General features: G+C 50.7%; 1 protein-coding gene across 1 annotated transcript in view; it reads left to right on the top strand.

Moving 5' to 3' along the window:
- Positions 1 to 7,412: 7,412 nt before the first annotated feature.
- Positions 7,413 to 27,599, top strand: part of LOC119845818 (complement C3-like) — a 46,428-nt gene continuing 26,241 nt past the window's right edge. Inside the window, 20 exon segments of the mRNA XM_038378646.2 lie at positions 7,413 to 7,667; positions 10,915 to 11,107; positions 11,713 to 11,881; positions 12,916 to 12,986; positions 13,604 to 13,698; positions 14,740 to 14,822; positions 15,604 to 15,691; positions 16,258 to 16,360; positions 16,808 to 16,928; positions 17,580 to 17,695; positions 18,249 to 18,392; positions 18,994 to 19,206; positions 19,483 to 19,677; positions 20,931 to 21,063; positions 21,066 to 21,091; positions 23,969 to 24,098; positions 24,910 to 24,978; positions 25,222 to 25,425; positions 25,795 to 25,960; positions 26,253 to 26,338. Of these exon segments, the coding sequence (XP_038234574.1) occupies positions 7,561 to 7,667; positions 10,915 to 11,107; positions 11,713 to 11,881; positions 12,916 to 12,986; positions 13,604 to 13,698; positions 14,740 to 14,822; positions 15,604 to 15,691; positions 16,258 to 16,360; positions 16,808 to 16,928; positions 17,580 to 17,695; positions 18,249 to 18,392; positions 18,994 to 19,206; positions 19,483 to 19,677; positions 20,931 to 21,063; positions 21,066 to 21,091; positions 23,969 to 24,098; positions 24,910 to 24,978; positions 25,222 to 25,425; positions 25,795 to 25,960; positions 26,253 to 26,338 (2,512 nt within the window). The 5' untranslated portion in view covers positions 7,413 to 7,560.

Below are 27,599 nucleotides of genomic sequence, written 5' to 3'. Positions count from 1 at the left end.
GTCAGGACGCTTGGGTTATATTCCTGGCTCTGGGAGGGGAGTGGGATCTACTGGGTTACAACGAGGAGGCAGGCTGAGAATCAGGACTCCTGGGTTCTGTTCCTGGATCTCCCTTTTGACTCTGTTTTACCTTGGACAAGTCCTGGGATGTTTCAGTAGGGAAAGCTGTCCCAGTCCTTAAGGGAGTCCCAGAAGAGTGGATCTCTCTGTCTATCCCACTTGCTTGGATTGTAAAACCTTTGGGGCAGAAACTGTCTCTGAGGCCAGGACTCCTCTACACTCTGTTAGGGAATCTACGCTGCTCTTAGCAATGGTGGGAGTGCTAATAAAGACAGGGCACCGGCATGTTCGACCACCCGTCATCTACACCTGCTCTGTATGTTTGCACAGCACCTAGCACAAAGAAGACCTTGGGTGCTACTGCCAGGTAACATAAAATTGATCAAAGGAAATAATAATGTGGAATTAGTCTGCGGAACTCATTGCCACATGACAGTCCTGCTTCAGGACATAAGGCAATGGGTGTTAAGAGGTAATGTCCACCCTGGACAGGCTATAATTGTCCAAAGTAGAGTTTCTTTCACCTAGCTCTGAAATGTCTGGTAATGGCCATGCTTGGAGATGACCATATAATCTGATCTGGTGTGGCATTTCCTGTGGCCCTAAACAATACATCATGGTTGGCATCTTCAAAGCCATGTAGAGGATTCAGACACATTTTAATGATAGATGGGTATCAAAATCCCTTTGGTGACTTTGAAGCTCGAATCAGCAATTTGCACAGGCACCAGTTAACCTATCGCTTTTCACCTGCAATAACCCTGTAATCCAGTACCTGGCCTTTTAGAGGTTAACCTCCTTGATGAACCAAACCTTCAGATCTCTGGGCCGGATCCTTCACTGGTATGAACCCGCCTAGCCCCACTGAGATCACTCATCTCAGAGTCTGTTTTTTCCTTCCTCTGGGTAAAAGCAAACCACTGCAAACCAGGGAAGGGTTAATGGGGGAAGGCACGTTATCAGATGGCTTCCAGTAACAGGTTTCTTTTCCTGGCACTGGTATTTGGACAGGGCTTCAGTATGGACAATATCCAAAGACATCCAGTTGCAACATATTTACTTACGGCTAAGCAGCCGACTGGGCTTACCTAACAACGGGTGTCACAAGTCTGAGCAGTGACAATGCCATATGGCTAGCGGGACCAAGGAGGGCTCAGCAGAATGGGAGCGGTGAAAGTAAAAGCAGTGTAGTGTCATGGCTAAGGCAATCACCTGGGACCCAGGAGATCTGAATTCTCTTCCAGGCTCTGCCCCTGACGTGCAGTGTGACCTCTAGCATTGCCTCTGGATGATGAATCTCTGGGACAGAGCCACTGCCCCTTGCTATATATGACCAGCGCCTAGCATGCTGGGCCCTCGAGCTGCTAATGCTATATGAATAATAAATACAGAGCTGGGCAGATGCTGCCATCATTAGCTACATTTAAAACCCGAGGGTCACATCCTCAGCTGGTGTAAATGACCCTATTTCCATTTACTTCGTTAGAGCAATGCTGGTTTCCAGCAGCCGAGGCGCTGGCCCCAAATCCGGGTGTGAGCCCAACGCGTAAGACTTGAATCTACTGTAATAATCAGCCTCACCCCTTGTTTTACAAGCAAGATTTTAATTTTTCCATCAGGGTGACAGGGGAGCAAGTTGTGTTCGTGGCCTGGTATTATGGTAACTCCAGCTGAGATCGGGGGCCCACTGTCCTAGGCGCTGTACCTACACTCAGCAAGATGCAGTCTCTTCCCCAAAGGGTTAATTTATACACTCAGGGTCAGATCACAGGCTGATCTCAGGGGAGTTACTGTATTGAATGAGTATTGAGTATTGAATGGAACAGATCCTCAGCTGATGTCAAGCCTTTTACCCCCACTCCCATTAGTGGAATGACACTGATTTACACCATGTCTGGTCCAAAACACACAGATTTTCCAAGAGACTATCTGATCGTCGAGACTGACCTCCTGCAAAGCACAGGCTATTGTATTTCACTCGGTTACCCCTGTATTGAGCCCAATAACTGGTGACTGACTAAAGCACATACCTTCCCGAAAGGTATCCAGTTTTGATTTGCGGGTGAGTATACAATATCTAATCCATAATCCACACACCAGCCTTGCAAATTTATTTTAACAGGCGGGTAAAATGTCATTAGTTGTCCCACTATCAATGGGCAAGTAGATTTTGTGCCCTCATTAATGAATATTTGTTATTATTTGTATCACAGCAGTGCCTAGAGGCCCCAGCTGAGATCAGGGCTCCATTGTGCCAGATGCTGCACAGAAACTTAGTGAGGGACAGCCCCTGCCCCAGCTGAGATCAGGGCCCCTTTGTGCCAGGTGCTGCACGGATTCATGATGAGAGATTGTTTACAATCTGAATAAGGAAGACAGACAAAGGCTGGACCGTGTCCACTCTGCCAGGCTGTACTATACAGTAATACTCAGACTATTCTAGGTCTGGTGAGGGATGAGTAGCCCTGCAATGAAAGGGTTCATCTTGCCCCTTCTGTCCTAATGATGACATCCCCACAGTGGAAAGAGGATTATTAAGATAAGAACATAAGAACGGCCATACTGGGTCAGATCATACTAGCCCAGTATTCTGTCTTCCGACAGTGGCCAACGTCAGGTGTTTCAAAGGGAATGAACAAAACAGAACAATTATCATGTGATCCATCCCCTGTTGTCCAGTTCCAGCATCTGGCAGTCAGAGGCTTAGGGACCCCCACAGCATGGGGTTGCATCCCTGACCATCTTGACTAATAGCCATTGATGGATCTATCCTCCATGAACTTATCTAGTTCTCTTTTTGAACCCCATTATAGTTTTGGCCTTCACAACATCCCCTGCCAATGAGTTCCACAAGTTGATTGCATGATGTCTGCAGGACTTCCTTTTGGTTGTTTTACACCTGCTGCCTATTAATTTCATGGGGTGACCCCCTGGTTCTTGTGTTAGGTGAAGGGGTCAATAATACTTCCTTAGTCACTTTCTCCACACCGGTCCTGATTCTATACACCTCTGTCATATCCCTCCTTAGTCATCTCTTTCCCAAGATGAAGAGCCCCAGACTTTTTCATCTCTTCTCATATGGAAGCTTAATCCCTTCATCATTTTTGTTGCCCTTCTCTGTACCTATTCCATTTCTAATACACCTGTTTTGAGATGGGGCGACCAGAGCTGCAAGCAGAATTCAAGGGGTGTATTTCAACTTATGAAATAAAGTATTTGGTTCACTTCAGCGCATACTTCTGAAAGTTCAGGAAGGGAACTCCTGAAAAATGTAATTGGAAGTCCGGGGATTAGGTAGGAGGAGGAGTCCAGTCATTTCCCAAAAACTATTTCTGGGCCCCATTTCGTAAAGCCTGCATTCAAGGGCACACTAAATCGCTGCTCTACAACACATCGAAACAATGCTCTCAGTGAAATCGGAGCAATGATGAAAATGAAACGTGAAAACACAAAAGCCAAACAGTGTGACGTGGAAAACAGAAATAAATGTCATAACAGTAACTTTAGCTTGAGGCGGCCCCCACGAATTGCAGTTTAAGATCTGCACTTTATACTATTTGCCATAGGGTGACCAGATGACAAGAACAAATATCAGGACACATGGGGGGGCAGCCACAGGCTCACCCCCCGCCCCCAGGGACGGCTCTAGGTTTTTTGCTGTCCCAAGCAAAAAAAAAATAAAAAAGCCAGCATGCCACTGAAGCAAAATATCAGGACAAATGGCGTCCCGACCATACATCGGTCAGTTCGTGGGACAAACAACTAAATATTGGGACGGTCCCGATTTTATCGGGACATATGGTCACCCAAATTTGCCACAAATTGCTACAGAAAGAACGTAAAAGAAATGCAGCGTGCCCAATATGTGCAATTTGCAGGATTTGCGAGCCACCTTGTAGCTGCTGCGGGAAATATCCAGGGACTGCATGCTTCTAGGCACACTTGCTGAATTTCAGACACAGGCTTCTAGAAATTTCACCTTTCACACTGAATCATTTAATATTAGATAGATTTAGATGAACATGGCCCTGACCCTCCAGTCTTCAGACAACCTGCACATGTTATTGAACAAACACATGGGTGGACTGTGATCTCGGCTGGATAAAGAGCTGGGTTCAACACTCGACCGAGGAAGGATTTATTGGGCAATTCCTGCTGCAATTTGCAAACAAGGGGGAACATGAGAAGGGGAAACCTATGGGGATTTTCAGTGAAAGGCAGTGCCTTAGTACCAGGGTCTAGTAGCTACTATTACTGTGCTCACAGGAAAGCTGGAAGCATCGCTGCATGCTGCTGATTTGCATACTAATTTTTTTTCATATTGGTTTATTGGCATGCCATACCACTGTGTTTAATTGCATGCCTCATTATTTGCAGATCAGATTACTTGCGTGCTGGTTTGCTAGCAGCTGGATGGCCTTACAGCTCACCTGCTGTCTTAGCTGCATCAGCTAGGAAACACACACATTCTTGTGCGTGTCTTGAGAGTGCTTCAGGGAAGTAATGTTGCAAGATTCTCCCTATACTGTATTTAGCCTCCATGGCTGGATCCAGCCCTGTAAGGTAGGGAGTGCCCTCCACCTGGTGGGATTCCAGCATGGGGCCTGAGAGCCCAACACAACATCTCCTGCTACTTGGTCTAACCTTAGCAATGAGTAATGAGCAAATGATTGCACTAGTTTTGAGGGTCAGCCACTAGAGAGTGACATGACCACACCCGCAATGCCAGTGTATTACATCCTTATTTGCAATGGACTGAGAAGGGAATTGACAGCCAGGAGTTCCCCTGATCCTGTCTTCGTGTGGCTAGTGGCTTAATACCTATTGGTAGGAACGTTGGAGTCTGCTTACTCCCCTGTCTTCCTCCCAGGGCAGTGACAGTGTTTGTAAAGGGTACTGAACATGCAAAGTGTCTTCCTTGCTATATGAGTGAAAAGTAAATGAGGAAACACTCCAAATCAAGAGCCAGGATTAAAACCCAGGAGTCCTGACTCTCATTTCACTATTCTAGCCACTAAACCGCACTTTTCTCCCCATGCTAGGACAAGAACCCAGGAGTCCTGAGTACCAGTATACACACCACGCTAAACACTAGACCCCACTCTCTTCCCTGTGCTGGGCATTGAACTCTGGAGTCCTGAATACCAGTATACACACTGCGCTAATCACTAGACCCAACTCCCCTGCCAGAGCTGGAACAGAAACCAGGAATCCTGACGCCCAGCCGTTTTGCTCTAACCTACCCCATTCCCTACCCATTTAAGATACAGAAGAGCCTTTGTTGTGTTGCTCTTTGCCAGGAAACTGCTGAGTTTTCTTTTCCTGGGGTTTCCTAAGAGGCCGGCATGCCCCACACCTCACGTCCAGAGAGATTACAAGGAAATTCCAACATGCTGCTACACTGGAAAGTACAAGGCACTTCCCCCACTCTCCCCCAGATACCCTCCCATTCCTGAATCCATGTCCACTCTGGCATTGCCAGGTCCTGTCAACGCCTAACAATCCTTGATTTCTTCACTGTTTACCCAGGAGGGATAGGAAATAGAGGAATTTTTACTCTCAAACGTATTCAGAGATTTCTCCAAATCTGAGGTTCAGCGCTTTGGTGAGGAGGATTCTGGGAACCTGTCAGCAGTTGGCACCCCCAGCCTGTTCCAAACACATCATACATGGCCAATTTCACTCTCTTCCTGGAAGTTGACTTCATTAGCAAACTAATAACCAGATACCAGGCATCCGAGGCCAGCTTCCTTCCCCCAGGGTTGACTGTTTCTCAGGTTCCCCGGTAGGATCGCTGTGTCCCAGGCCATGCTGACAATGGGCTCTGTGGATCCTGAGCCCCTGTGAAACCCAGGCCTTCATAGCTCACCAGTGGGCACCCCCAAAAACAGAGGCATTCAGAATTAAAGGCTGCTTTTCCTATTTTGGTTCTGAGCATTATGGCTAATGTCACACAGCAAGCCCATGGCAGGAACAGAACCAAGTGTCCTGCCCCACCCCCTTCTTCTCTAACCATTAAACCATACTCCCATAGCGAGGAGTAGAACTTGGAGCCCTGACCACTCAATCCTCTTCTTAAACCCATAGATCACAGTTCCCTCTTTAAGCTAGGAGTAGAACCCAGGAATCCTGACCCCCAGTTCCCTTCTCTAACCATTAGATAACCCTACCCTCCCTCAGCTAGGACTAGACCACAGGCCAGTTGTAGCCACTTAATCCCACTCTGCCTCCAGAGCTGGAAATAGAACCCAGGAGTCCTGACTCCTTAGTTTTGTGTCTTAACCACAAGATCATCTTTCTTCCCCTTCCTGGTTCTTCCTTGATGTAAAAGGTAAACAAGACCTTAGGGCACAGACGGGTTTATCTTGGCAGGTATGTTCTCTGTGGATTGTACAGTGAGCACAATCATCCCACCCTGCCTCTGTCCCAGCATCTCTGAAGCCCTGACTCTGCTCCCTCCCCTTCACTGCATTGCCAGGGAACTGGCAGCATGTGCAGGTTGTTCAGGGGGTTGTTGTTTGGCTGAATGTCATTAAAAAGGTTCATTTCCCCTCCAAGTATCTGAAAGTCATTCTGGAATGGTGGGGGCAGGTGTTCCAGACCTTCCAACAGCCTTGGGGTTCATGGGACTGTCCTTCTGGACACCCCCCCAAGGCCCATCTCCTGGTGGAGTGAACATTTCCTGCATTCTTGGTCGCTCAGAGGGCAGGGTCTAAAGGGGCCATTTGCCTTGGGCCCCCAGTTTGAGGGGGCCCCCAAACTCTGTGGCACTGCGACCTGGTGCATGGGTTTGCAGTGCTGCTCAGGTTTGGCCTGTCTGCCCCCTAACGCCACTACGGAGGGGCGGGCGAGCCAAACGTGAGTGGCGTTGTGAGCCCCAGTGCTAGGCTGCAACACCACTCACATTTGGCCCATCTGCCTCCATCCATCCGATGAAGTGAGCTGTAGCTCACGAAAGCTTATGCTCTAATAAATTTGTTAGTCTCTAAGGTGCTACAAGTACTCCTTTTCTTCATCCAAAGAGGGCGAGTGGGCCAAAAACCCAAGTGGCGAGGTGTCCCGCTTTAGCCACCTGAAATGTTGGGGGGGGCGGAGTTCTCTGTGCAATATCTAGATAAAACGCGCACACGTTACCAAACCACGGGCACAAGTAGGCAGTGGAATAGACCAGAGAGCTGAAATTGACCATCCCACCAATAGAGGTCCTTATCTCCTAGATTAGGGATGGAGGCACATTGCCAAGAGACATCCTGTACCTCTGGCTATAAATAGAGACCATCAATCCATTCGTCTAGTACCTTTCCCCAGCATGAAATTCACTAAGATCATCCTCTTAAAGTAGCCTTTTCTGCTTCCCGACTGAGCGGCAGGGATGCTAGCCCCCCCCCCCCCCGTCTTGAGATCAAATTAGTGCTGGAGGTCCGGGAGCTTCTGCAGTTATATATTGACCACTGCCCGGGGGTTAGCTCACAACAGAAGAGGCATCCGAACAAAAAGCAGATGTTTCTGGGAGAAGTGGCATCTTCTGGTGCCATGGGAGGATCTGCTGTCTACCTGCTGGCTGTGTTTGCATTCAGCTTATCAGCCGTGTCTCACGGCCAGCCGCTGTAAGTAACCCCGGGATTCTGAAGCAATGATCCGTGGAGATCAAAGTGTATGTGTGGGAATGGGGCATTTCCCTGAAGAGACCCTGGCCAAGATTCGCAATAGGGAGTTGGGGGGGCTGCAGTTTTTAAGTGCCCAACTTGATGCACTTTGGAGGCCTGATTTTCAGAAGGGCGGGTGCTCTAAATCCCAAGATCCCTTATAAAGGTGCTGAAAACTCGAGGGCCCCAAATGACTAGTCACTGCTGAAAAGCCTTCAAAAGACAAGTCAGGCCCCCAAAATCATGGGATTGGCTAGACACTCACAAGATTTTTATAAAAACAACAAACTGGGGGTTCTTATTTATTTTTGGGTTTCTGAGCCTTTTAGAGTCATGCTCAGGCCATGTTTTCAAGCTTTCGTCCCCGATCAGCAGTGCTAGAAACTTGCATTTGATGTCAATGAAAGCCGAGATCCTCACACATTCACAGCACTCCGGGAAGCTGGAGCTTCAAAGCAAACACCAAATCTTGTGAGACTTGCAGTAAAATCATGAGAGTTGGCAACACTGGCCACATGCTCTCAGTTTTGACTCTGCATGGGGGATCAGGCTTGTGGCTAGCTGGCCTGTGAAGGGCTAGAGGCCTGGGGCCAACCAACCCTAATTACTAAGGTGGCTCAGCTGAGCAGGGGTCAACTGATTTCCCTGTAAAGAGCTTAGAGCAGCAGGAATGTGGAGAGCGGGAAATTTCTAGGGAAAATGAAGCCTTTTATTCTATGTAATGTTAATCCTATTTCAGTGGGATCAGCTCTGTCGGCTACAGTCTCAAGTTCAACAGAGAGTTATCTCTGTTTGTTCTGGATCTAGAGTTCATAGGAACACATGAAACCATAGATAAATAACACCGACAATTACAAGAGCGTCTACCTTTTAGTAGTTTCATTAAAATCACCAGCAAAGTGATAAATGTCACAGCATATACAATTCCTAGAGATAAGTACCATGTACCAGTTATACCTACCGATATATTCACATGCTCCTAGATGGTGTTAGAGTCTGTTGGCCCGCTCATGGATTGATTGATACAGGAGTGGTTCCGGTGGGAGTTTCAATTATCCTGCTCTGGGCACCCCCAACCTGCTCTTTCTTATTTGTCTGTGTCCCTTGGAAACACAAGGGACCCCGAATTCTATAGGCTGTGTAGGTTCCCATTAATATTGGCATACCACCTTTATACTGCGGTTAAGAGAAAAGGAGTACTTGTGGCACCTTAGAGACTAAACCGATGAAGTGAGCTGTAGCTCACGAAAGCTTATGCTCAAATAAATTTGTTAGTCTCTAAGGTGCCACAAGTACTCCTTTTCTTTTTGCGAATACAGACTAACACGGCTGCTACTCCGAAAACTGCGGTTAAGGTACATGTTAGAGACAATATCTGTTGTTACAGCATTTTATTATTTAAATTTAATCTTCCCAGCTATACTTTCACAATATTACCAGTTGGTAACTCTTTCCCATAAGTTTTCTGGTTATTTCTCGATCATGGACTTGCGCCATCATTTCTTTTCTCCAAGGCCTAAAATAGCTAAGCTAAAGTCTCGCGAGCCTCAGTCTACAGGTTCTTGCATTTCAGCTTGTCTTACTCATGTCTACTACATAGTTCCTCTAAATACTGATCAATCTTATAATTTTATAATCCTACAAATCAACTCCGGTGAACATACAATGAATATATGTAATATAACACATTGATTAATGATAACATCACACAATAAATGGATACTAAACGAAAATCAGAGGCTGTAGGGTGTGACTAGACTCCAGTGCAGCCAGCTGCCACGTGGGGAGTGGGACAACAGGCAGGAAAAGTTTGGGAGTGACCTGATAAAGAGGTGGGCATAGATGCACTTGAGGAAGGACTGGCAGACTTTATTTTGAAATATTTGTTAATTGAATAAACCCAAACCTGAAATGGGTTGAGAAAGGGCTTGTGAGTTATTGCAGAAGCCCCTCGAAAGGGGGAAACTGAGGCAGGGGGCTGCCAGCTGGACTGGCTTGAGGCCATGAGGGGATGCGTGGGAGGAGACTGCCCCACAACAGGGCTGTTCTAAGCACTGAATGTTTGCAAGGTGGAAAGAAGATGGCCAGAGTTTTGTGTCACCGGGCTGGGATACAGCACCAGCTGCCCCAAATTTACCCCTGAAATTGACAAGAAATTCAAAGCCAAAGCTGAAGCCAAGGTAAACATCCCTAATACTCAGGCCCTGATCCTGCAAACACTCATGTGCTTAACTTTCCAACTCTGACCCGTCCCTCCCCCAGGCTCACATTGCTCTCCGGGGGCAGGGACTGTCTCTTTGTTATACAGGTGTACAGCACCTACAACCTGATACTTCCCATTTTTGATCGGAGCCTCTAAGTGCTTCTGTAATACACACAATAAATAATCAGACTATAAGATCTTTGGGGCAGGGACTTTTTTTTTGTTCGTACAGTGCCTAGCACAATGAAGGGGGGCAGCTCCTATGTACCACTGTAATATACCTAATAAATAATCTGAACTTGCAGATTGCTGCAATGTGACGCTGGCTTCTCCCATTGCAAAAAAAGAAAGAAGATACATTGCAGCCACTTTCTTGCCTGTGAACGTAATTAAAAGAAGCTCTGAAAAACAGGCTAGACATAAAAATACAGACACAAAGAATGAGAAAGAAAAACAAAACATATAGGCCAAAAAAAATTATAAAAACACAAGAGATGCAAGTTGTCTGATTTATTTGCATAATCAAGCCAGGAGACAAAGGTCTTCTTCGTTCTGCTCCTGCGTGTGGAAAGCTATGTCCATATGTGTGGGATGTTTATTGGTTGAAACAGAACTAGGGGTCAGGACTCCTGGGTTCTATTCTCAGAACAGGGAGGGAATATTGTCCAGCGTTTAGAGCAGAGAACCCAGGAGTCCTAGCTCCTAGCCCAATTCTCAGAATAGCGAAGGAATATTTTCCAGAATTTAGAGCACAAAACCCAGGAGTCAAGACTCCTGGGTTATACCACACCTAATTCTATTAGTGAGTCACATGAGCATTTCGTGCCTCAGTTTACCCACCTGGCGGGGTCTGGGGTCAGGGTCTTGGCTGCTCCCCAACCACCAGGCCCCAGCTGCTTACCTTCTGATGGCGGCAAAGATCACTGCTCAAGGTAGCCCAAGCCAGGTGCAAGGTGCTGGAGTTTGGCTGACTCTGCTCTACCATCTCATCCCTTCCCTTACCAGATGCACATTGATCACTCCAAGTGTCCTGCGTGTGGAGAGCGAAGAGATGGTCATTGTGGAAGCTCATGGACACCGTAGCCCGATCGAGGCGAGGATCACCGTGTATGACTTCCCACAGAGGAAGAATGCTTTGGTTTCGACCACAGTCAGCCTGAACCCTGGGAACGGCATGATGAACTCTGCCAAAATAAAGGTGGGGCTGGTAGGAGGCTACGCTTATCTGGGCGGGAAACCCTGACCTTTGTCTTATAAGATAGTAAATCAGAAGAGAACTGGATGGTTTGAGGAACAGGTCATGGCATACCAAGCTTTTTCTTTTCCAAACCTTTTCCAAAGCACCTAAGTGACTTAGGTGAGGGGAAGGACAGATTGGCTCATCGCTCAGACTGGTCAAGGTAGTCCAAACCAAAGGCAACCCAGGTGCGGAGAGATGGAGTATCTGTAAGGGCACTGGTATAAGTCATTGAGTACAGCAGTGACTTCCCAGTTCTACCAATGGCTTTAAAATCTCAAAAAGAAAAGGAGTACTTGTGGCACCTTAGAGACTAACAAATTTATTTGAGCATAAGCTTTCGTGAGCTACAGCTCACTTCATCAGATGTATTCGATGAAGTGAGCTGTAGCTCACGAAAGCTTATGCTCAAATAAATTTGTTCGTCTCTAAGGTGCCACAAGTACTCCTTTTCTTTTTGCGAATACAGACTAACACGGATGCTACTCTGAAACCTATAAAATCTCAGTAGCTGAGAGTTAGGGTCGTAATGAAAGATCTTCTCCCATGATATAACAATGCTCCAGGTTCCTGCTCAGCTACTGCCAAAGGATGCCCAGCAAAGGAAGAAGCAATATGTCTACATTGAAGCCAAGAGCAGCCTGTTCACCTTAGAGAAGGTGGTTCTGCTTTCACTCCACAGCGGCTACATCTTCATCCAGACGGATAAGACCATCTACACACCTGGGTCTACAGGTCAGTCCCTGGCTGGGGCTTTTCTTCTTTTCTTCTTTCTTTTGTGTCAGCATCTAAACACATGGGTCAACATTTTCAGAAGTGACTGCTAAGTCTGAGCACCTCCCTTTACTGGGTTACTACTCCTCCCCAAATCCCCCCGCAAGGGCCTGATTTTCAGTGGGACTGAATTCAGTGAGGTGGTGTGGGTGAAGAATGTAGCACAAAAAGCCACTTATAATGCACAACAAGAAGCCAAAGGAACTATGCTACATATTCTGGAGTGTCATCTTGTCTATGAACTAACCATATTCATATATACAGACATCTCTCATTTAGAGAGGACTCCCGTAACAGCATATAACATGTAAACGAAGACAGAAATTGGCCCTTAGAATTGTAGCGCATTTTAAGATTCTTTTTTCAGAATACGGCACCCACGTTTTTTAACCATTGGAAGTGGTAGATTCTCCATCTCTTGATGTCTTCAGATCGGGTTACCATATTTCAGGTTCCCAACTGCAGGACACTGCAGGGGGGGAAGAGCGAGCTGGAGGGGGGGGGAGTATTGCAGCCATCGCTCTCTGGCTGCCCACTTCTGAAGGCAGCGCTGCCGCCAGCAGCAGCACAGACGTAAGGGGGGCAATTACCAAACCAGGCCACCCTTACGTCTGTGCTGCTTCTGATGGTAGCGCTGCCTTCACAGCTGGGTGCCCGGCCAGCAGCTGCTGGTGCTGAAAATGTTCTAACAATCTGGAAGCGAGGGAATCTGGCTCCTCCATTCCCCGTGCCCCCTTCCCTGTGAAGGCCAAGTGTTCTCTGTCAACCTCTTGAAAAACACCCAGTTACATGGGCTCCGCAGCGTTAGCACTGAGCAATGGTAAATGTAACGGGGTGGGGGTCGTGTTGTGAAACTCTGGACTACGCAATGACAGTGGTCCCTTCTAGCCTTAAGATCTAATAGATGTCGTTGCTAGTTTCTGGGCTAGGTCCCATTATTGCCCCAATTGCCCCTGCCTGTGCCGACTGACTGCCCCATCTTTCTCTTTCTGTAGTAAGGTACCGGCTTTTCACTGTGGGTCACATGTTGGACCCCATCTTGAAGGTGGTATCTGTGGAGCTCATGGTAAGATGTTTTCTATTTATCCAGCTTTCCTCCTCTGCAGATCTCTCTGTTTCACTTCCTTTCATGGACTAGCAAGCCTAGAGGCCAGGAGGTTGCGCTAACCGCTAGTCACGGGTGGCTGGCCCTTTAAGGGGAGTTAGATCCAGTCCTGCCTGTGACTAACCAGCTGTCTCCCAGCTGATGCCCAGCCCCTGAGGCCCTGGATCAGGTGACAGCTTGATGGTCTTCTGGTCCAATAGAAGCCAGCAAGTAGCTCAGTTGAGAGGGAGGACTCTGGGCTGCATCAGGAGACCCTGGATCGGAGAAGGGACCCAGAACTGGGCTCGCTGCATCCCAGTGAGGTGAAAAACCAGGGCTGAGGGCAGCTGCTGTAGAGGCAGTGGGAAGGGACAGGTACCTGTTCTGGCTGGCATTGAACCGTGGTGAAACGTAAATGGGTCCCTGGGAAAAGCGACTGAAATACCCGGGCTGAAGGAAGCTTCCTTCATGTAGCTGGCTGGTGAGTTGGCCTGGTCCGTGACTGGGGCTCCTAGGCACTACAGTAATACACCTAATAAATAATGTACAGCGCCTTGCACGATGATTTCAGACTGATTCTTTCTGGTGCTTGGTTTCAGAATCCGGATGGGATTATTGTAGAGAAGAACGTGGTGTCCTCGATGGACCAGGGTGGCATCATCTCCAGGAGCTACAAGATCCCTGATATCGTAAAGTAAGCTGTAACAGTCGGGGGAAGGTGGTTATAATAGGATCTTCATATACTTCCTGAGCTACAAGGACCAGCTTTCTTAGCCAAGGCTGTAGCAGGCACCTCAATCTCTCCATGAGCCCTCGCCACTACTAGAGGGGGACAGAGTACCACACAGAGTGGGCGTGGCTTAGACACTAAGTGGGCGTGGCTTCCGCACATCAGCATTCCAATGTGTTTTTGTTGCACTTTGCCACCACATTTTCTATACAATAGTCACCCATTTTTTACTTCTGTCTCCCAAGAGTTTGGTTTTTTAATGTTGCAGGTTCCAGTTAAGGAAAGGATGCCTCTATCTAGCTACTTGTCTGCTTCCCCCATCCCTAGGATACCTGACTGCATTGTGATATTCTCACAACACCCCAGGGAGGTGTCAAAATATTAGTATTCCCATTTTGCAGATGGGAAAACTGAGGCCCAGAGAGATTTACGGTTCAGATTTTTCAAGCACTTAGTACTCATCTGCTCCCAGTATGGCCAGATATGTATCAAAAGCGCCCAGGACAAGTTGTGCCTAAATGGGAGCTGAGCTTGAGCTCTGCTGGAAAATTTGCCCCTTGGGAACTTGTCCAAGGTCACACATGGTGTCTGTGGCAGGGCTGGTGTGGACCCAGAGCCCCCACTGCTCTAACGCACTGGACCCCACTCCTCTCCCAGAGCTGGGACTAGAACCCAGCAGTACTGACTTCCAGCCCCCACTTCTCTAACCACTAGACCCCACTCCCCTCCCCAAACCAGAATAGAACCCAGGCATCCTGGCTCCCAGCCCCTCTGCTCCAACCCACTCGACCACACTCCCCTGCCAGAGCTGAAAACATAATGAAGGAGCCCTAATTCCCAGCCCCCTGCTCTAACCAGTACCCCCATTACCCTCCCAGAACTAGAAAACAGAATGCCAATCTCCTGGGTCCCAACCCAGTACTTTAGCTCCAACAGCATACCACACCAGCCTGACTCTAGATGGATCCTGCTCCCCACCGCATGATCTGGGCTTGTGTCTTGCAGCAGCGGAGTGTGGAAGATTGTCTCCAAGTACGAGCATGCCCCTCAGGAGGCCTTCACCGCGGAGTTTGAAGTCAAGGAATACGGTACCTGCCCTGCCCCTAACAGGAGGGTGTTTCCTTATCACAGCTGAACGACTGGCTGATTTTGGGATCCAGGAAGAATTTCTATCCCTTCCACTCCCACCTCCTGGGCACAGTGGGAAGAACTTTGGGGAGGCCCTTTTCGATGAGGGTCCGTGTGACAGTGGAACCTCTTAGGGCACTGAGCAGAGGGGGTGTTGTGGTCTGGTCCTACAGGGTGAGCAGGGATAGGAGCCCGAAGACTGCCTGAGTTTTGGGGTGAGCTGCAGGCTGTGTAGGGCCTCAATCCTTCCCACCTTCTAGGTGGTTTTTAAGCCCCATCAGCCACCTCTTCAGGAATAAGAGAGAGAATAGGGACATGCCAGGAGCCGCAGACCAGCTGCAGCAGCTAGATGTTAAATTAGCCCCCCGTTGAGCTCGCCTCTCACTGACTGAAAGAGAAGAGCATGCTGGGGAAAAGCCTGACGTAGCAGCAGGGGACCACAGTCCTAGAGGAAGCACCTCCTAGTGGTGCCTTCCTGAGGGCCAGCTACCTACAGGGAGAGCATCCCGAGAGACCCAGTACCTGAGGTGTCCAAATCAGTCCCAACCTTCCGATTCCCTTCGTTGATCCATCTCTCCATGGCTTATGGCCATCAGCTGCTTCCTGGGAGAGTCTCTCCCTCTCCCACTGTGTATCTGGGACACCGTCTCCTAGGACTCCCTACCCCGTGGGGGTTGTGACCTCCAGCCAGATGGCCCCGGGCCCTCGGGTGACTGTTGCGGTGTCTCCGATCTTTTGCAGTGCTGCCTAGTTTCGAAGTGACCCTGGAGCCTTCCCAGAAGTTCTTCCTTGTTGACCAGAATGAGCTTAGCATCGACATTACAGCCAAGTGGGTCCCCCTCTTTCTCTCTGGCGTTTCTGCTGTGGTTCAGAGCTGCGGGGCAGACTTCTGGGGCTCACGCATGAAGTATATAATCTCCTGGGCTAACGGTCGGCTCACAGCCTGACCTATTCTAATCTGCACTCATCGGTGTCTCCAGTAGGGTGACTCGACAGCAAATGTGAAAAATCGGGACGGGGGTGGGGGGTAATAGGAGCCTATATAAGAAAAAGACCCAAAAATCGAGACTATCCCTATAAAATTGGGACATCTGGTCACCCTAGTCTCCAGACACCTGCTGCTTCTTTGTAATCCACTTATTTCTCCTGTTAATGGCCTCAGTGCTGGAGTCCATTGGTTACCTGCTGTGTCTCTCCCTAGGGGCTACTCCACATAAATAATGTACAGCCTACTACCGCTACCAGCGAGTGGATTTACTTCTTTCGCTCAAATGGTTCAGGCTTTGTGTCCTGTGTCATGCTCACCAGCCCCTCTGTGCCTCAGTTTCTTCTATCCATTAAATAGGAATAATGCTAAGTATTTTCTCTCTCTGCCATGGTCTGTTTTCCACGCAGGTTCCTATATGGGAAGCCAGTTCAAGGCCAAGCCTATGCGCTCTTTGGAGTGATGGTGGATAATGAGAAAAGGAGCATCGTGAACTCACTCAACAAAGTCCCGGTGAGAACCCTGCCTCTGAACGTAGCTTCCTGGCTACGATACACTGATGGGGCTGTAGTGGAGCAGGGTGCTTTTGGGGATATCTGCTCTGCTTTCAGAGTCTGAGATAAGAGCAGGAGGCAAAGGTAGAGTTTAGATTCATATCCAAATACAACAATTATCCCATCTCTGGCAACATATAGCAAATGGGGGAAAAGGTGAAATAGGTAGCAATTAATATAAATTAGAAGTTTTGAAGGATAGAAAATTGATAAGGGAAGCTAAAGACAGCTGGGAAAAATCCATGGCTGGCAGAGCTAAGAACAATAAGGAATATTTTAAAGTATATTAAGAAAAAAAATATCCTAGCAGTGGTACAGGCCCATAACTACATGGAGATGGTAAAACTGAAAGAAGAAAAGAAAGAGGCCAGATGATGGAAACATGTTATTTTCCTGTCAATTTCAGATCAAGAATGGCAAAGGCTGTGCTAAACTAACCAAAGAAATGTTGCGTAGCAGGTTCCCAAGACCCAGCGAGCTTCTCGGTCACTCAATCTATGTGACAGTGACAGTGCTGACGGACACAGGTAAAGGAGTGGTTCTCTTGGCTGGTTGCTGGGTTTTCAGACCAGAGCAGAGCTTAAGTGATGCATGGCTAACCCCAGCAGGCTTGGCACGCAGCTGTGGCCTTCTGATCTTTCCAGTGCTTCTGTTACTGGGCATAGGGGAAGCATAGGGATGGGTTTTGCTTTGTATCCTAAAAGCAGCAAAACATGGACTCATCTTCATTGCTGTTGTGTTTCAAACCCCAGAGTTCCTATTCTCTGTATTACAGTAGAAGCCCAGCTGAGATCAGGGCCGCCGGTGCCGGTCGCTGCACAGACACACAGGGAGAGACAGTCTCTGCCCCAGATGAGATCAGGGCTCCCTGTCCTGGGCGCTGCACAGACACACTGGGAGAGACAGTCTCTGCCCCAGCTGAGACCTGGGCCCCCTGGGCTGGGCGCTGCGCAGACACACAGTTCCCACCCTGGATAGCTCACAGTCTAAGCAGACAGAGGAACGATCACTATCCCCATTTGATGTATGGTGAGCTGAGACCCAGAGCGATGAATAACTTGCTCAAGATCACACACAGGAGTTGGTGACAAAGCCAGGCCTTGAACCCATATCCCCTGAGTCCCAGCCCAGCCATCATCTCAAGACCAAACTTCTTCTTTTTTTTTTTAATCCCCAAGGGAGTGACATGGTGGAGGCTGAGAAATCCGGGATCCACATTGTGACCTCTCCCTACAAAATCCTCTTCTCCAGATCTGCTACGTACTTCAAACCCGGGCTGCCCTTTAACCTGGTGGTATGTCCAGCCAGCGGTGTTGCCGGCGTATAATCTCATAGTGTTATCTTACAGCCTGATATGGCTAGGAAACAGACCTGCATGCCATTGGAGAGCAGGGATGATTCACTTTCTAATGGTGTACAGTGTGAGAGCCTGTCTTTAGTGGTTCACGAGAAATCTTACCTGGAAGTGGTCATTGGAGCAGGCAAAAATAGACAGGTGTCTGCATTGCAACCGCCGCTGGTGCAGGCTGGCCCCACGGCATAGTGCAGCATAGAGGCCCAGGATTGACTGAGCTCCCCTTAAGTGGAGGGTGTGCAGGGTTATTTGAGCGGTGTTGCTGTCATAGGTACAACCTGGGCAAACAACCATCTTGCTCCCAGCATCAGGGACCTGCCAAGAACCAGGCTTTGTAACTGACCAGATCAGGCACAGCGGAGGATGCTGACCTGCAGGTTACATGCCTGGGCTGGGAGTATGTAGAGAACATCAGGCTCCAACGAGACCTACCGGGCACCTTCAACCATCACTAAGTTCACATCCATCCTCTCTCCTGTCATCTGATGCCCAGGTCTCCGTGGTGAACGCAGACGGGTCCCCCGCTCCCCAGGTCCCCCTGCGCAGTGGGACAGGCGCCAGTGGTTTGACACAGGCTGACGGGACAATGCAGCTGGCGATCAACACTCCAGCAGATGCATCTCAGTTCTCAGTGAAGGTGCATGTCAGGTCACTTGGGGCAGGATGCTCCTTGGGTCCTGGTGCTGGTTCCCTACACGTTCTGTTGACGTTAGAAGTGGACCAGATTGAGGACAGGTCAGATCTAGGACCCTACAGGTCCTGGGCTCAAGCCAATGTCAACGGCAGGAGGCAACTGGGTCTGATTCTCTATTGCTCATCCCACCTAAGACCCACTCACAGAGCAATGGGCCTTCCTGGCTGACATTGCCCTGCCTTCTCTCCTCTAGACCCCAGTGCCAGGGGCATGCTGGAGAAGGGAGATGCCACAGCTGCTGCGCTCTGGCTAGTCTCTGCTCCTGGTAGCCCATAGGGGTTGTTGGGAGCGGAGGGTAGGTCAAAGCAGACTTAAGGCTGCTCTAAACTGAAACTGGGGTCTGGGCCCAAGATGCAGGGACCACAAAGATGGCTTAAATCCACATTGGGCCTGCAAGATCCCAACTATCTAGTGCTGGGCCCATGTAAGTCAGTGGGAATTCTGCCATTGACTCCAGCTGTGTCAGGATCTGGCCCCTTTTAGACCTGGTCCTTAGCTGTTTCTGATGAAGAAAATCTCTTGACTGTCCCCCATCATCCCCTAGGTGGAAACTGTGGTTGCCAACCTCCGGCAGGAGTATCAGAGCTCGGCGGTCTGGGCCATGGTAGCCTATGGGTCACAAGGGGGCTCAAGGAACTACCTGCACATCTCGGTGCCGGCCACTCAGCTCCAGCCAGGGAAAGCCCTGCCTGTGAGCTTCAGCTTGCGGAACAGTAACGCTGACATTCAGAGGCAGATCCACTATTTCACCTACCTGGTAAGAGGCAGCATCTCTGTGTGCGCAGCAGGGGAGGAGAAGGTGTCAGGGGGTTGGCAGTCAGGACTCCTGGGATCTAGTCCCAGCACTGGGAGAGGAAAGAAATCAAAAAGAGCAGGGGGCTGGGAGTCAGGACTCCTGGGTTCTATTGCCAGCCCTGGGAGGAGAATGGAGTCTAGGACTCCTGGATTTCCTTCCTGCCTGTATGTGATTTTGTGCTAACGGTATCATGGAGACTCATCCAGTGACAGCGAATGCCTTCTGCTTCCCTATCAGATCCTGAACAAAGGGAAGATCATCCAGGCTGGAAGACAGGCCAGGCAGGCGGGACAAACTCTGGTGACCATGTTCCTGCCCATCACCCCAGACCTCATCCCTTCTTTCCGAATCGTGGCTTACTACCACGTAGGTCAGAAGGAGATCGTGGCAGACTCGGTCTGGTTGGACATCCAGGACTCCTGTATGGGAACGGTGGGTTGATCTTCTCTCTGGCATTTACGTCAATATATTTAAATAACCTGATGGATTCTGGTTGAGTGAGGAGAGCAGGTTCCCAGCGGGAGAAATGGTGAGCTACTCCCAGGGTAGATCTGACTCAGTCCTTACTCGCTGATTAAACATAAGATAGATAGGGACATTCTTGCCTCATGCTTACACCAGGGTATAACTCCACTGACTTCAGTGGAGTGACTCCTGATTTACCCCAGTGGGAGGCCAAGCGAGGCCATTAAGCGAGATCGTCAGCTGTTGTAAATCGTCTAAAGGCCACTGAAATTCTTCAGAGTGACATCCATTTACACCAGCCGAGGTTCTGGCCCACTGAGTTATTACTGATTTACATCAGTGGGAGAAGAATCAGGTCTACTGACTTCAGTGGAGTTACCCCTGATTTACACCCCATGGAGGCAAAAGGAGAATCAGGCCCTCTGTGTTTTCTCAGACACAGCTCTCCCTGGTGACAGGAGCAGAACTGTCAAAAAGGTTCCCGTTCTGCTCAGGAACAAAACAGAGATCTTGCAGTCTTTCACAAAAAAGATCAGCGCGAGACCACCCCCACCCTGGTATCCAGGGCGCTCACCTGGGCTGGGGGGGCACGGGTCCAAGTCTCTGCTCTGAAAGAGAGATGTGAACCTGGGGGTCCCATATCCCACTGGGCTGGTCTCAGGTCTGTTCCATTTCATGTAGATAACTAAATCTTCACTGGAGGAGAGCAAAAGATGTCTAGCCCAATGGTTAGGGCACTCCCCTGGTATATGGGAGACCCATTTCAAGCCCCTCCGCCAATTTGGGCAGAGCAGTGATTTGAACTTTAGTAGCTCTTTTGGGGTCTCTCTCTCCCTTGCTGTCTCATTTTGAGCAGAAATTACACGCTACCTGAGAATCTTTGCCCGCAGAAAGGACCCGCCCCTTGCCCAAGAGATGGTTTGCCTTTGCCAGATTAGGATTGTTTTTTGACGGGAAACCATTTCATTGAAAAATTCCCATTCAATGCTGCCTGAGAAAGGGATTGGCTCAAGTCTCCTCCACGTGTAACTGCTAGGGGAGCGCTTCTTTAGCTCCAGTGGGTGAGACCTGTGTGTCTACAGCCCAAGGAGACGGGTTCAAATCCCAGGGGCAGTGTGGGGATTCCATACCCTGGGAGCCCCATGGTCATGGGGAGGTCTCCTCATTCAGCAGTCACCCCCACGTGGCTGATTCTTTCTTCCCTCTCGTCTCCATGAAAGCTGAAGGTAACAGGTGCGACGGAGCAAGACAAAGATGTCCAGGCGCCAGGTGGGAAGATGAATCTCCAAGTGAAGGGAGATCCCGGCGCCAGGGTCGGACTGGTGGCTGTGGATAAAGCTGTTTATGTGTTAAACAGCAATATAAATTCTCCCAAGCCAAGGTGAGCATACTGGCGGGGGGTGGTCGGGGGTGGGGACCAAACCAGGGACCTGTGTGTCTTGAAGCAGGAGCCGCTGTGGCCTGAGCCAAAAAAAGCTAAACTTGCAGCAGCCTCTATGTATGTTACAGCCACCCCTGGAGGAGGCCAGAGTAGCACCTGCAGTGGGGGATGGGCCATATGAGCGGCTGAGGTCTCTATTCCTATGGTGATGGAGGGGAGTGGGGTCTAGTGGTTAGAGCAGAGGGGCTGGGGGTCAGGACTCCTGGGTTCTGTTCCTGGCTCTGGGAAGAGAGTGGGGTCGAGTGGGTGAGAGCAGGGGAGGCTGGGAGTCAGGACCCCTGGGGTCTTTCGCAAGCTCATAGAGGGGAATGGGGTTTAGTGGGTTTAGGGGCTGGGGTTCTATTCCTGGCTCTGGGTGGGGAGTGGTGCTTAGTGATTAGAGCGGGGCAAGATTGGGGGCTGGGCTGGGAGGCAGGACTCCTGGGTTCCATTCCTAGCTCTAACCGTCAGGGAGAAGGTGTTGACTGCAGGAGGATATTAGAGCTGGCATGACCTGTGGGGCTGGATTCCCCACTACACCCATGATGGGTCTGAGGAAGGACTGCCCGGTTTCATCCATGGGAGGATCAAATTGAACGGACTGGGGGAGGCCTAAAGGAAGGTTGTGAGCTGGCTTTGTGCGTGGGCGTGAGCATTGCTGCCCCTTGCTGTCTGGACTTGGAGCTGCTCCACCATGTGTTCTCGACCTACAGGCATGCCCAGGCCTGGTGCTGCATTAAAGCTCTGGTTTCTTTGGGAGGGGTTGAATCCTACTGCTGCCAGTCTGCTTGTGGGGTTCAAGGTCTGACTAGTTTCAGAGTAGCAGCCGTGTTAGTCTGTATCCGTAAAAAGAAAAGGAGGACTTGTGGCACCTTAGAGACTAACAAATTTATTAGAGCATAAGCTTTCGTGAGCTACAGCTCACTTCATCGGATGCATACAGAGGAAAATATAATGGAGAGATTTTATATACACAGAGAACATGAAACAATGGGTGTTACCATACATACTGTAACAAGAGTGATCAGGAAAGGTGAGCTATTACCAGCAGGAGAGCCGGGGGGGCGGTGGGTAAACACGACCTTTTGTAGTGATAATCAAGGTGGGCCATTTCCAGCAGTTGACAAGAACAGTAGGAGGGGAAATAAATAAGGGGAAATAATGTAATTTCTGTAATGACCCATCCACTCCCAGTTTTTATTCAAGCCTAAGTTAATTGTATCCAGTTTGCAAATTAATTCCAATTCAGCAGATGGAGTCTGTTTTTGAAGTTTTTTTGTTGAAGAATAGAGACTCTCAGGTCTGTAATCGAGTGACCAAAGAGATTGAAGTGTTCTCCGACTGGTTTTTGAATGTTATAATTCTTGACGTCTGATTTGTGTCCATTTATTCTTTTACGTAGAGACTGTCCGGTTTGGCCAATGTACATGGCAGAGGGGCATTGCTGGCACATGATGGCATATATCACATTGGTAGATGCGCAGGTGAACAAGCCTCTGATAGTGTGGCTGATGTGATTAGGTCCTATGATGGTATCCCCTGAATAGATATGTGGACAGAGTTGGCAACGGGCTTTGTTGCAAGGATAGGTTCCTGGGTTAGTGGTTCTGTTGTGTGGTGTGTGGTTGCTGGTGAGTATTTGCTTCAGGTTGGGGGGCTGTCTGTAAGCAAGGACTGGCCTGTCTCCCAAGATCTGTGAGAGTGATGGGTCGTCCTTCAGGGTAGGTTGTAGATCCTTGATGATGCGTTGGAGAGGTTTTAGTTGGGGGTTGAAGGTGATGGCTAGTGGAGTTCTGTTATTTTCTTTGTTGGGCCTGTCCTGTAGTAGGTAACTTCTGGGTACTCTTCTGGCTCGTCCCTTCTGATCTGAACCTCTATGAGTCTACCCTAGGTACTTATGAAAGTGGGGGAATGGTCCCACTATTGTGAGGAACTTTCCTGGCTTCTACACTACCCCGGTGAAATGAGCTCGCGGAAAGATCTGAGTCCTCGCTCCCACTTCCTTTATCCAGAGGCCTCCCTGCCCTCGAGGACTCCCCTTCCACTCTCCTGTCTGGCAGAGTCCTCATCTCTCCAACAAGGCTGGGCCCAGGATTCCTGGGGGGCTCGACCCCCAACCTTGCTGTGCTCACCCAGGACAGGGGCTACGTGTCCCCACTCTGGGGTGCTCTCTCTGCCCTGGACACTTCACTGATCATTGCATACAATTTAAAGCAAATTCAATTTATTTAGTCAGCAATTAGTTTAAAAAGGAATAAGGAAAAATGGAAACAGTTAAAGGAAAACACATCACCCTGCTCTGTGGCAGGGAACGTTACAAACAGGGTCTCTGGGATGTCAGGGCAGTTCACAGTCTGTTCCTTGCTCTCCCTGGGCTGTGTCTCTGGCTCTGGGGTTGCAGCTCTGCTCTGGATCTCTCTGGATCTGGCACAGTTCTGCTCCCCAGCTCAGCTTGGGCCCCTGCTTTCTCCTTAGCTCGGCCCCACTCTGACTGACCCAGACAATTCCAGCTCACACGGAGGCCACCCACCCTGGCATCCTGACTCCCTGATTAGCCTGCCTGCCCTGTCAATCAGGCTGACCTGGAGCATTGGCCTCTCCCTTTTTGGTACTGGGAGCTAGCCAACCAAAACACCCCCACTGAATGTTAGTAAGGGGACAACACCTTACGCTTTCAGGGCCACAACTACTGTAGGACCTGAGCATCTCACAATCTGTTATCCCCATGGTGCAGATGGGGAAACTGAGGCCCAGAGAGGCTAAGTGACTTACCTAAGGTCACCCAGGGAGTCTGGGGCAGAGCAGGGATTGGCATCGTGTCCCCTCTTGTCTCTCCAGATCTGGGACGCAGTGGAGAAGAGCGACATCGGCTGCACGCCGGGCAGCGGCAAGGACCACGTCGGGGTGTTTGCGGATGCTGGGCTGCTGCTTCAGACCAACGTTGGCATTGAGACTCCCCAGCGGGCAGGTGACCCGGTCGTGCCACAGGGCTCTCCAGTGCAGGGCAGCATGGGATCGAGCCCGCTGCTCATACCACGTGGGAACAGAGCGAATACAGCCCCAGAAGTCCCTCCTTTTATTAATTTTCCCCCTCCCCCCGTGGTACAACCCATCCTGGTCTTCTAGGGCAGTGGTTCTCAACCAGTGGCCCCCTGGGGGGGCCGCAAGCAGGTTTCAGGGGGGCCGCCAAGTAGGGCCAGTGTTAGACTTGCTGGGGTCCAGGACAGAAAGCCAAAGCCTCACTGCATGGGACTGAAGCCTGGGGCCCCAAGTCCCGCCACCCGGGGCTGAAGCTGAAGCCTGAGCAATGTAGTTTCGTGGGGGCCCCTGTGGCATGGGGCCCTGGGCAACTGCCCTGCTTCCTACCCCCTAATGCCAGCCCCGGCTTTTATATGCAGAAAATCAGTTATTGTGGCACAGGTGGGCCGTGGAGTTTTTATAGCATGTTGGGAGGGGCTCAGAAAGAAAAAGGTTGAGAACCCCTGTTCTAGATGGCGCTGGGTTGCAAGGAGCAGAGTCGGGGCTCCCATCCTAGTCAGCGCTGACCCCAATAGCCCAGTGTGGTGCTAGGGGGTGTTGTGTTGCAGGGAGCAGGGTGGAGTATCAGTAGGAGGGGCTCTTCCCTCTTAATCAGCACTGACCCCAATGACCCAGCACTGTGCTACCGGAGGTGGGAGAACCGTGAAACCAAGACCAGGAAAGAGCCACAGCGTTTCTCCCCTGAGCCTGACAAATGCTACATCCCCACGACACTGACGTGTGTTACTCTCTCTTGCCAGAGTCCCGCTGCTCCCAGCCCGCTCGGCTTCGGCGCTCGCCCCTGGTCTCAGAGAGAAAAGCTGCCAAAGGTGGGTGCCCCTCTGCACGGCCTCGCGCGGGCACGCACTCTTGCACCCTCTGCTTGCATGGACTCGCACGCCCTCTGTTTGCACGCATTCTTGAGCCCTCTGTTTGCACGCACTTGCACGCCCTCTGCTTGCACGCCCTCGCACACCCTTTGCACGTGCCCCCTTCATGCTGCTGTTCTCACACGCACCCTTTCCCTCTCTCGCGCCCGTGCCACGCGCTGAGGGGGCCCTGCTTTCCCGCAGCGAGGCAGTATCCGAGCCAGCGCCTGCGGAAGTGCTGCCAGGACGGCATGCAAGAGAACCCCATGGGCTACTCCTGCGACCGACGAGCCAAGTACGTCCTGGAGGGCGGCGGGTGCGTCCAAGCCTTTCTCGACTGCTGCAAGCACATCTTCAACAGGCCCCCCCAGGTCCACAGGAAGATCCTGTACTCACAGTATGTGTTAGGTAAGACTCCGTCTGCACTAGGGGATATGGGTTGCAACAGTGATTAGTGTCGCCTGCACTAGGAGAGCTGGGATCCAGGGGAAGGTCCTTGTAAGAAGTTTGAGTCTGCTGTGTCCGCCAGTTAATGGGCTCAAACTGCAGCCTAAGGGACTCCCTGCCACAGTATATTAGCACCAGGGGTAAAAGCTCACATTTTTAGTAGTGTTGGTCCAGGGTTCAAACCCCAAGTCAGGCCTATTATGTTAGCCTGGCTGTAACAATCCAGGCATGCGGGCCCCGTAGCTTCCATGGAAACCCAGGAATTCCCACCCATCACTGGGCTCACTCTGGCTCAGGGCAGGGCTGACGCCCTGTTTCACTCCCCCCCAGCGGCATCCGTTCCTGTGATGGCCCCCGGGAGGAGCCGGGAGCCTGTGGCTGAAGTCGCAGAGGACGGGGAGTACCTGGCGGATGAGGACATCGTCTCCAGGAGTCAGTTTGCCGAGAGCTGGCTCTGGCAAATGGAGCTGCTGCCGCAGGAGGCCGATCCGGACGGGTACGGGTCACACCGCTCGAGGGCAAAGGAGAAACACTGAGGGGCAGATTCATCCTGGCGCAGGCTGGGTTTCCCATATTCCATGTCGCTCCCTCCGGGGCTTTGCAGGGGCACCAGATACCCAGAGCATGGGTGTTCTCTGGCCCCACCCCTTTCCTCTCCCAGTCTGGCCCCTCCCTGCTTGGCCCTCCCCATGCTCTGCCTCCACTCACACTCAGACTGGGGGGGGGGTCTTCTCTCTGCAGCCAGAAGGGTCCCCCAACCTGATCAATTCCACTCCCGTCTCTTCCAGGCTGGCTTCCAGAACGGTGCCGGTGTACCTGGAGGACTCCATCACCACCTGGGAGGTGCTGGCCGTGAGCCTCTCTGGGACAAGGGGTAAGACTGGGAGCCGTGTGACCACCTTGGCCTAGCGGGGAAGGACAGGCATGTGGTTAAAGCACAGGACTGGGAGTCAGGTCTCCTGGCTTTGGGAGGAAGTAGCGGCTAGAGCGGGTTGGGAGCCAAGACAGTTGGATCCTGTCCCCAGCTCTGGGAGGGGAGTGAGGGCTAGTGGTTACAGCAAACTGGGCCTTGGGCCTCGCGCCTCAGAGGGGACAGCTAGCTCAGTGATTTGAGCTATTGGCCTGCTAAACCCAGGGTTGTGAGTTCAATCCTTGAGGGGGCCATTTAGGGATCTGGGGCAAAAATGGGGGATTGGTCCTGCTTTGAGCAGGGGGTTGGACTAGATGATCTCCTGAGGTCCCTTCCAACCCTGATATTGTATGACTCCTGGCTTTTATTCCCAGCTCAGACATTGACATGCCATCCGCCTCCTGCACATCAACACTACCTGGTTCTGTGCCTCAGTTTCCCTCTCTCTGAAACAGAGTTAATCCTGTGGATTAACCAAGTTAAGATTTGTGGAGTATCTTGTGACCTATAACACCCTGATTCCCTTTCCTATGAGGCCAGATGATTGGGGAGCCGGGACTAGAACTTGCCACTGCAAAGACAGGATGCTGCCCCGGGAGCAAACAGAAGTTCTCTTTCTTGGTAGAAGAAGCTGTGGGCTGGTCAGGCCTAAACTTTAGGCCCAACCCAGACCCAAACTGGAGCCAATCCCATGCAACCCGAGAGGGTCGAGTGGTTTTCCAACCCAAGCCCCACTCAGCACCATTGCCTCCTGCCCAGGGGTTGATGAAGCGGCAGCTCTGAGCGACAGCGGCCTGGAGCGCTGTTCCTGCTGGCCGCCGCGCCCTGCTGCACTGTGTGTGTGCGTCCAGCCCAGGGAGGGCGGGGGTGGCTGGCTCGCATGGGGCATGGAGGGGAGCCGACCCGAGCCCACCCTGAGGGGGTCGGGATGTTTTCCCACCTAAGCCAACCTGTACCCAACACTTGTAGCTGGGTTTGGGTCAGGTTGCAGGGTTCGAACCAGTAGCATCTCCTCTTTGGACCTACCCACTAGATGGCAACGTCATGCACACCCCCAGAGCGGGAGGACAGCCCTATTCCACCCCAGAGGTGGGTGCACTTCAGTGGTGTGATCCTCATATATGCAGAGCTCCCGGACCCTCGCTGTGCGTGATACATGTAGAGGAGGCTGTGGAAGGTGCCCGCTGTCGAGTGATCTGATCCAAGGAGGGGTGGGCTTTGACTG

The sequence above is a fragment of the Dermochelys coriacea genome, chromosome 20 (assembly GCF_009764565.3).
Source record: "Dermochelys coriacea isolate rDerCor1 chromosome 20, rDerCor1.pri.v4, whole genome shotgun sequence".
Taxonomy (NCBI): domain Eukaryota; kingdom Metazoa; phylum Chordata; order Testudines; family Dermochelyidae; genus Dermochelys; species Dermochelys coriacea.
Note: the sequence above shows the minus strand (reverse complement) of the source record. Positions and strands in the feature narration are given on the sequence as shown.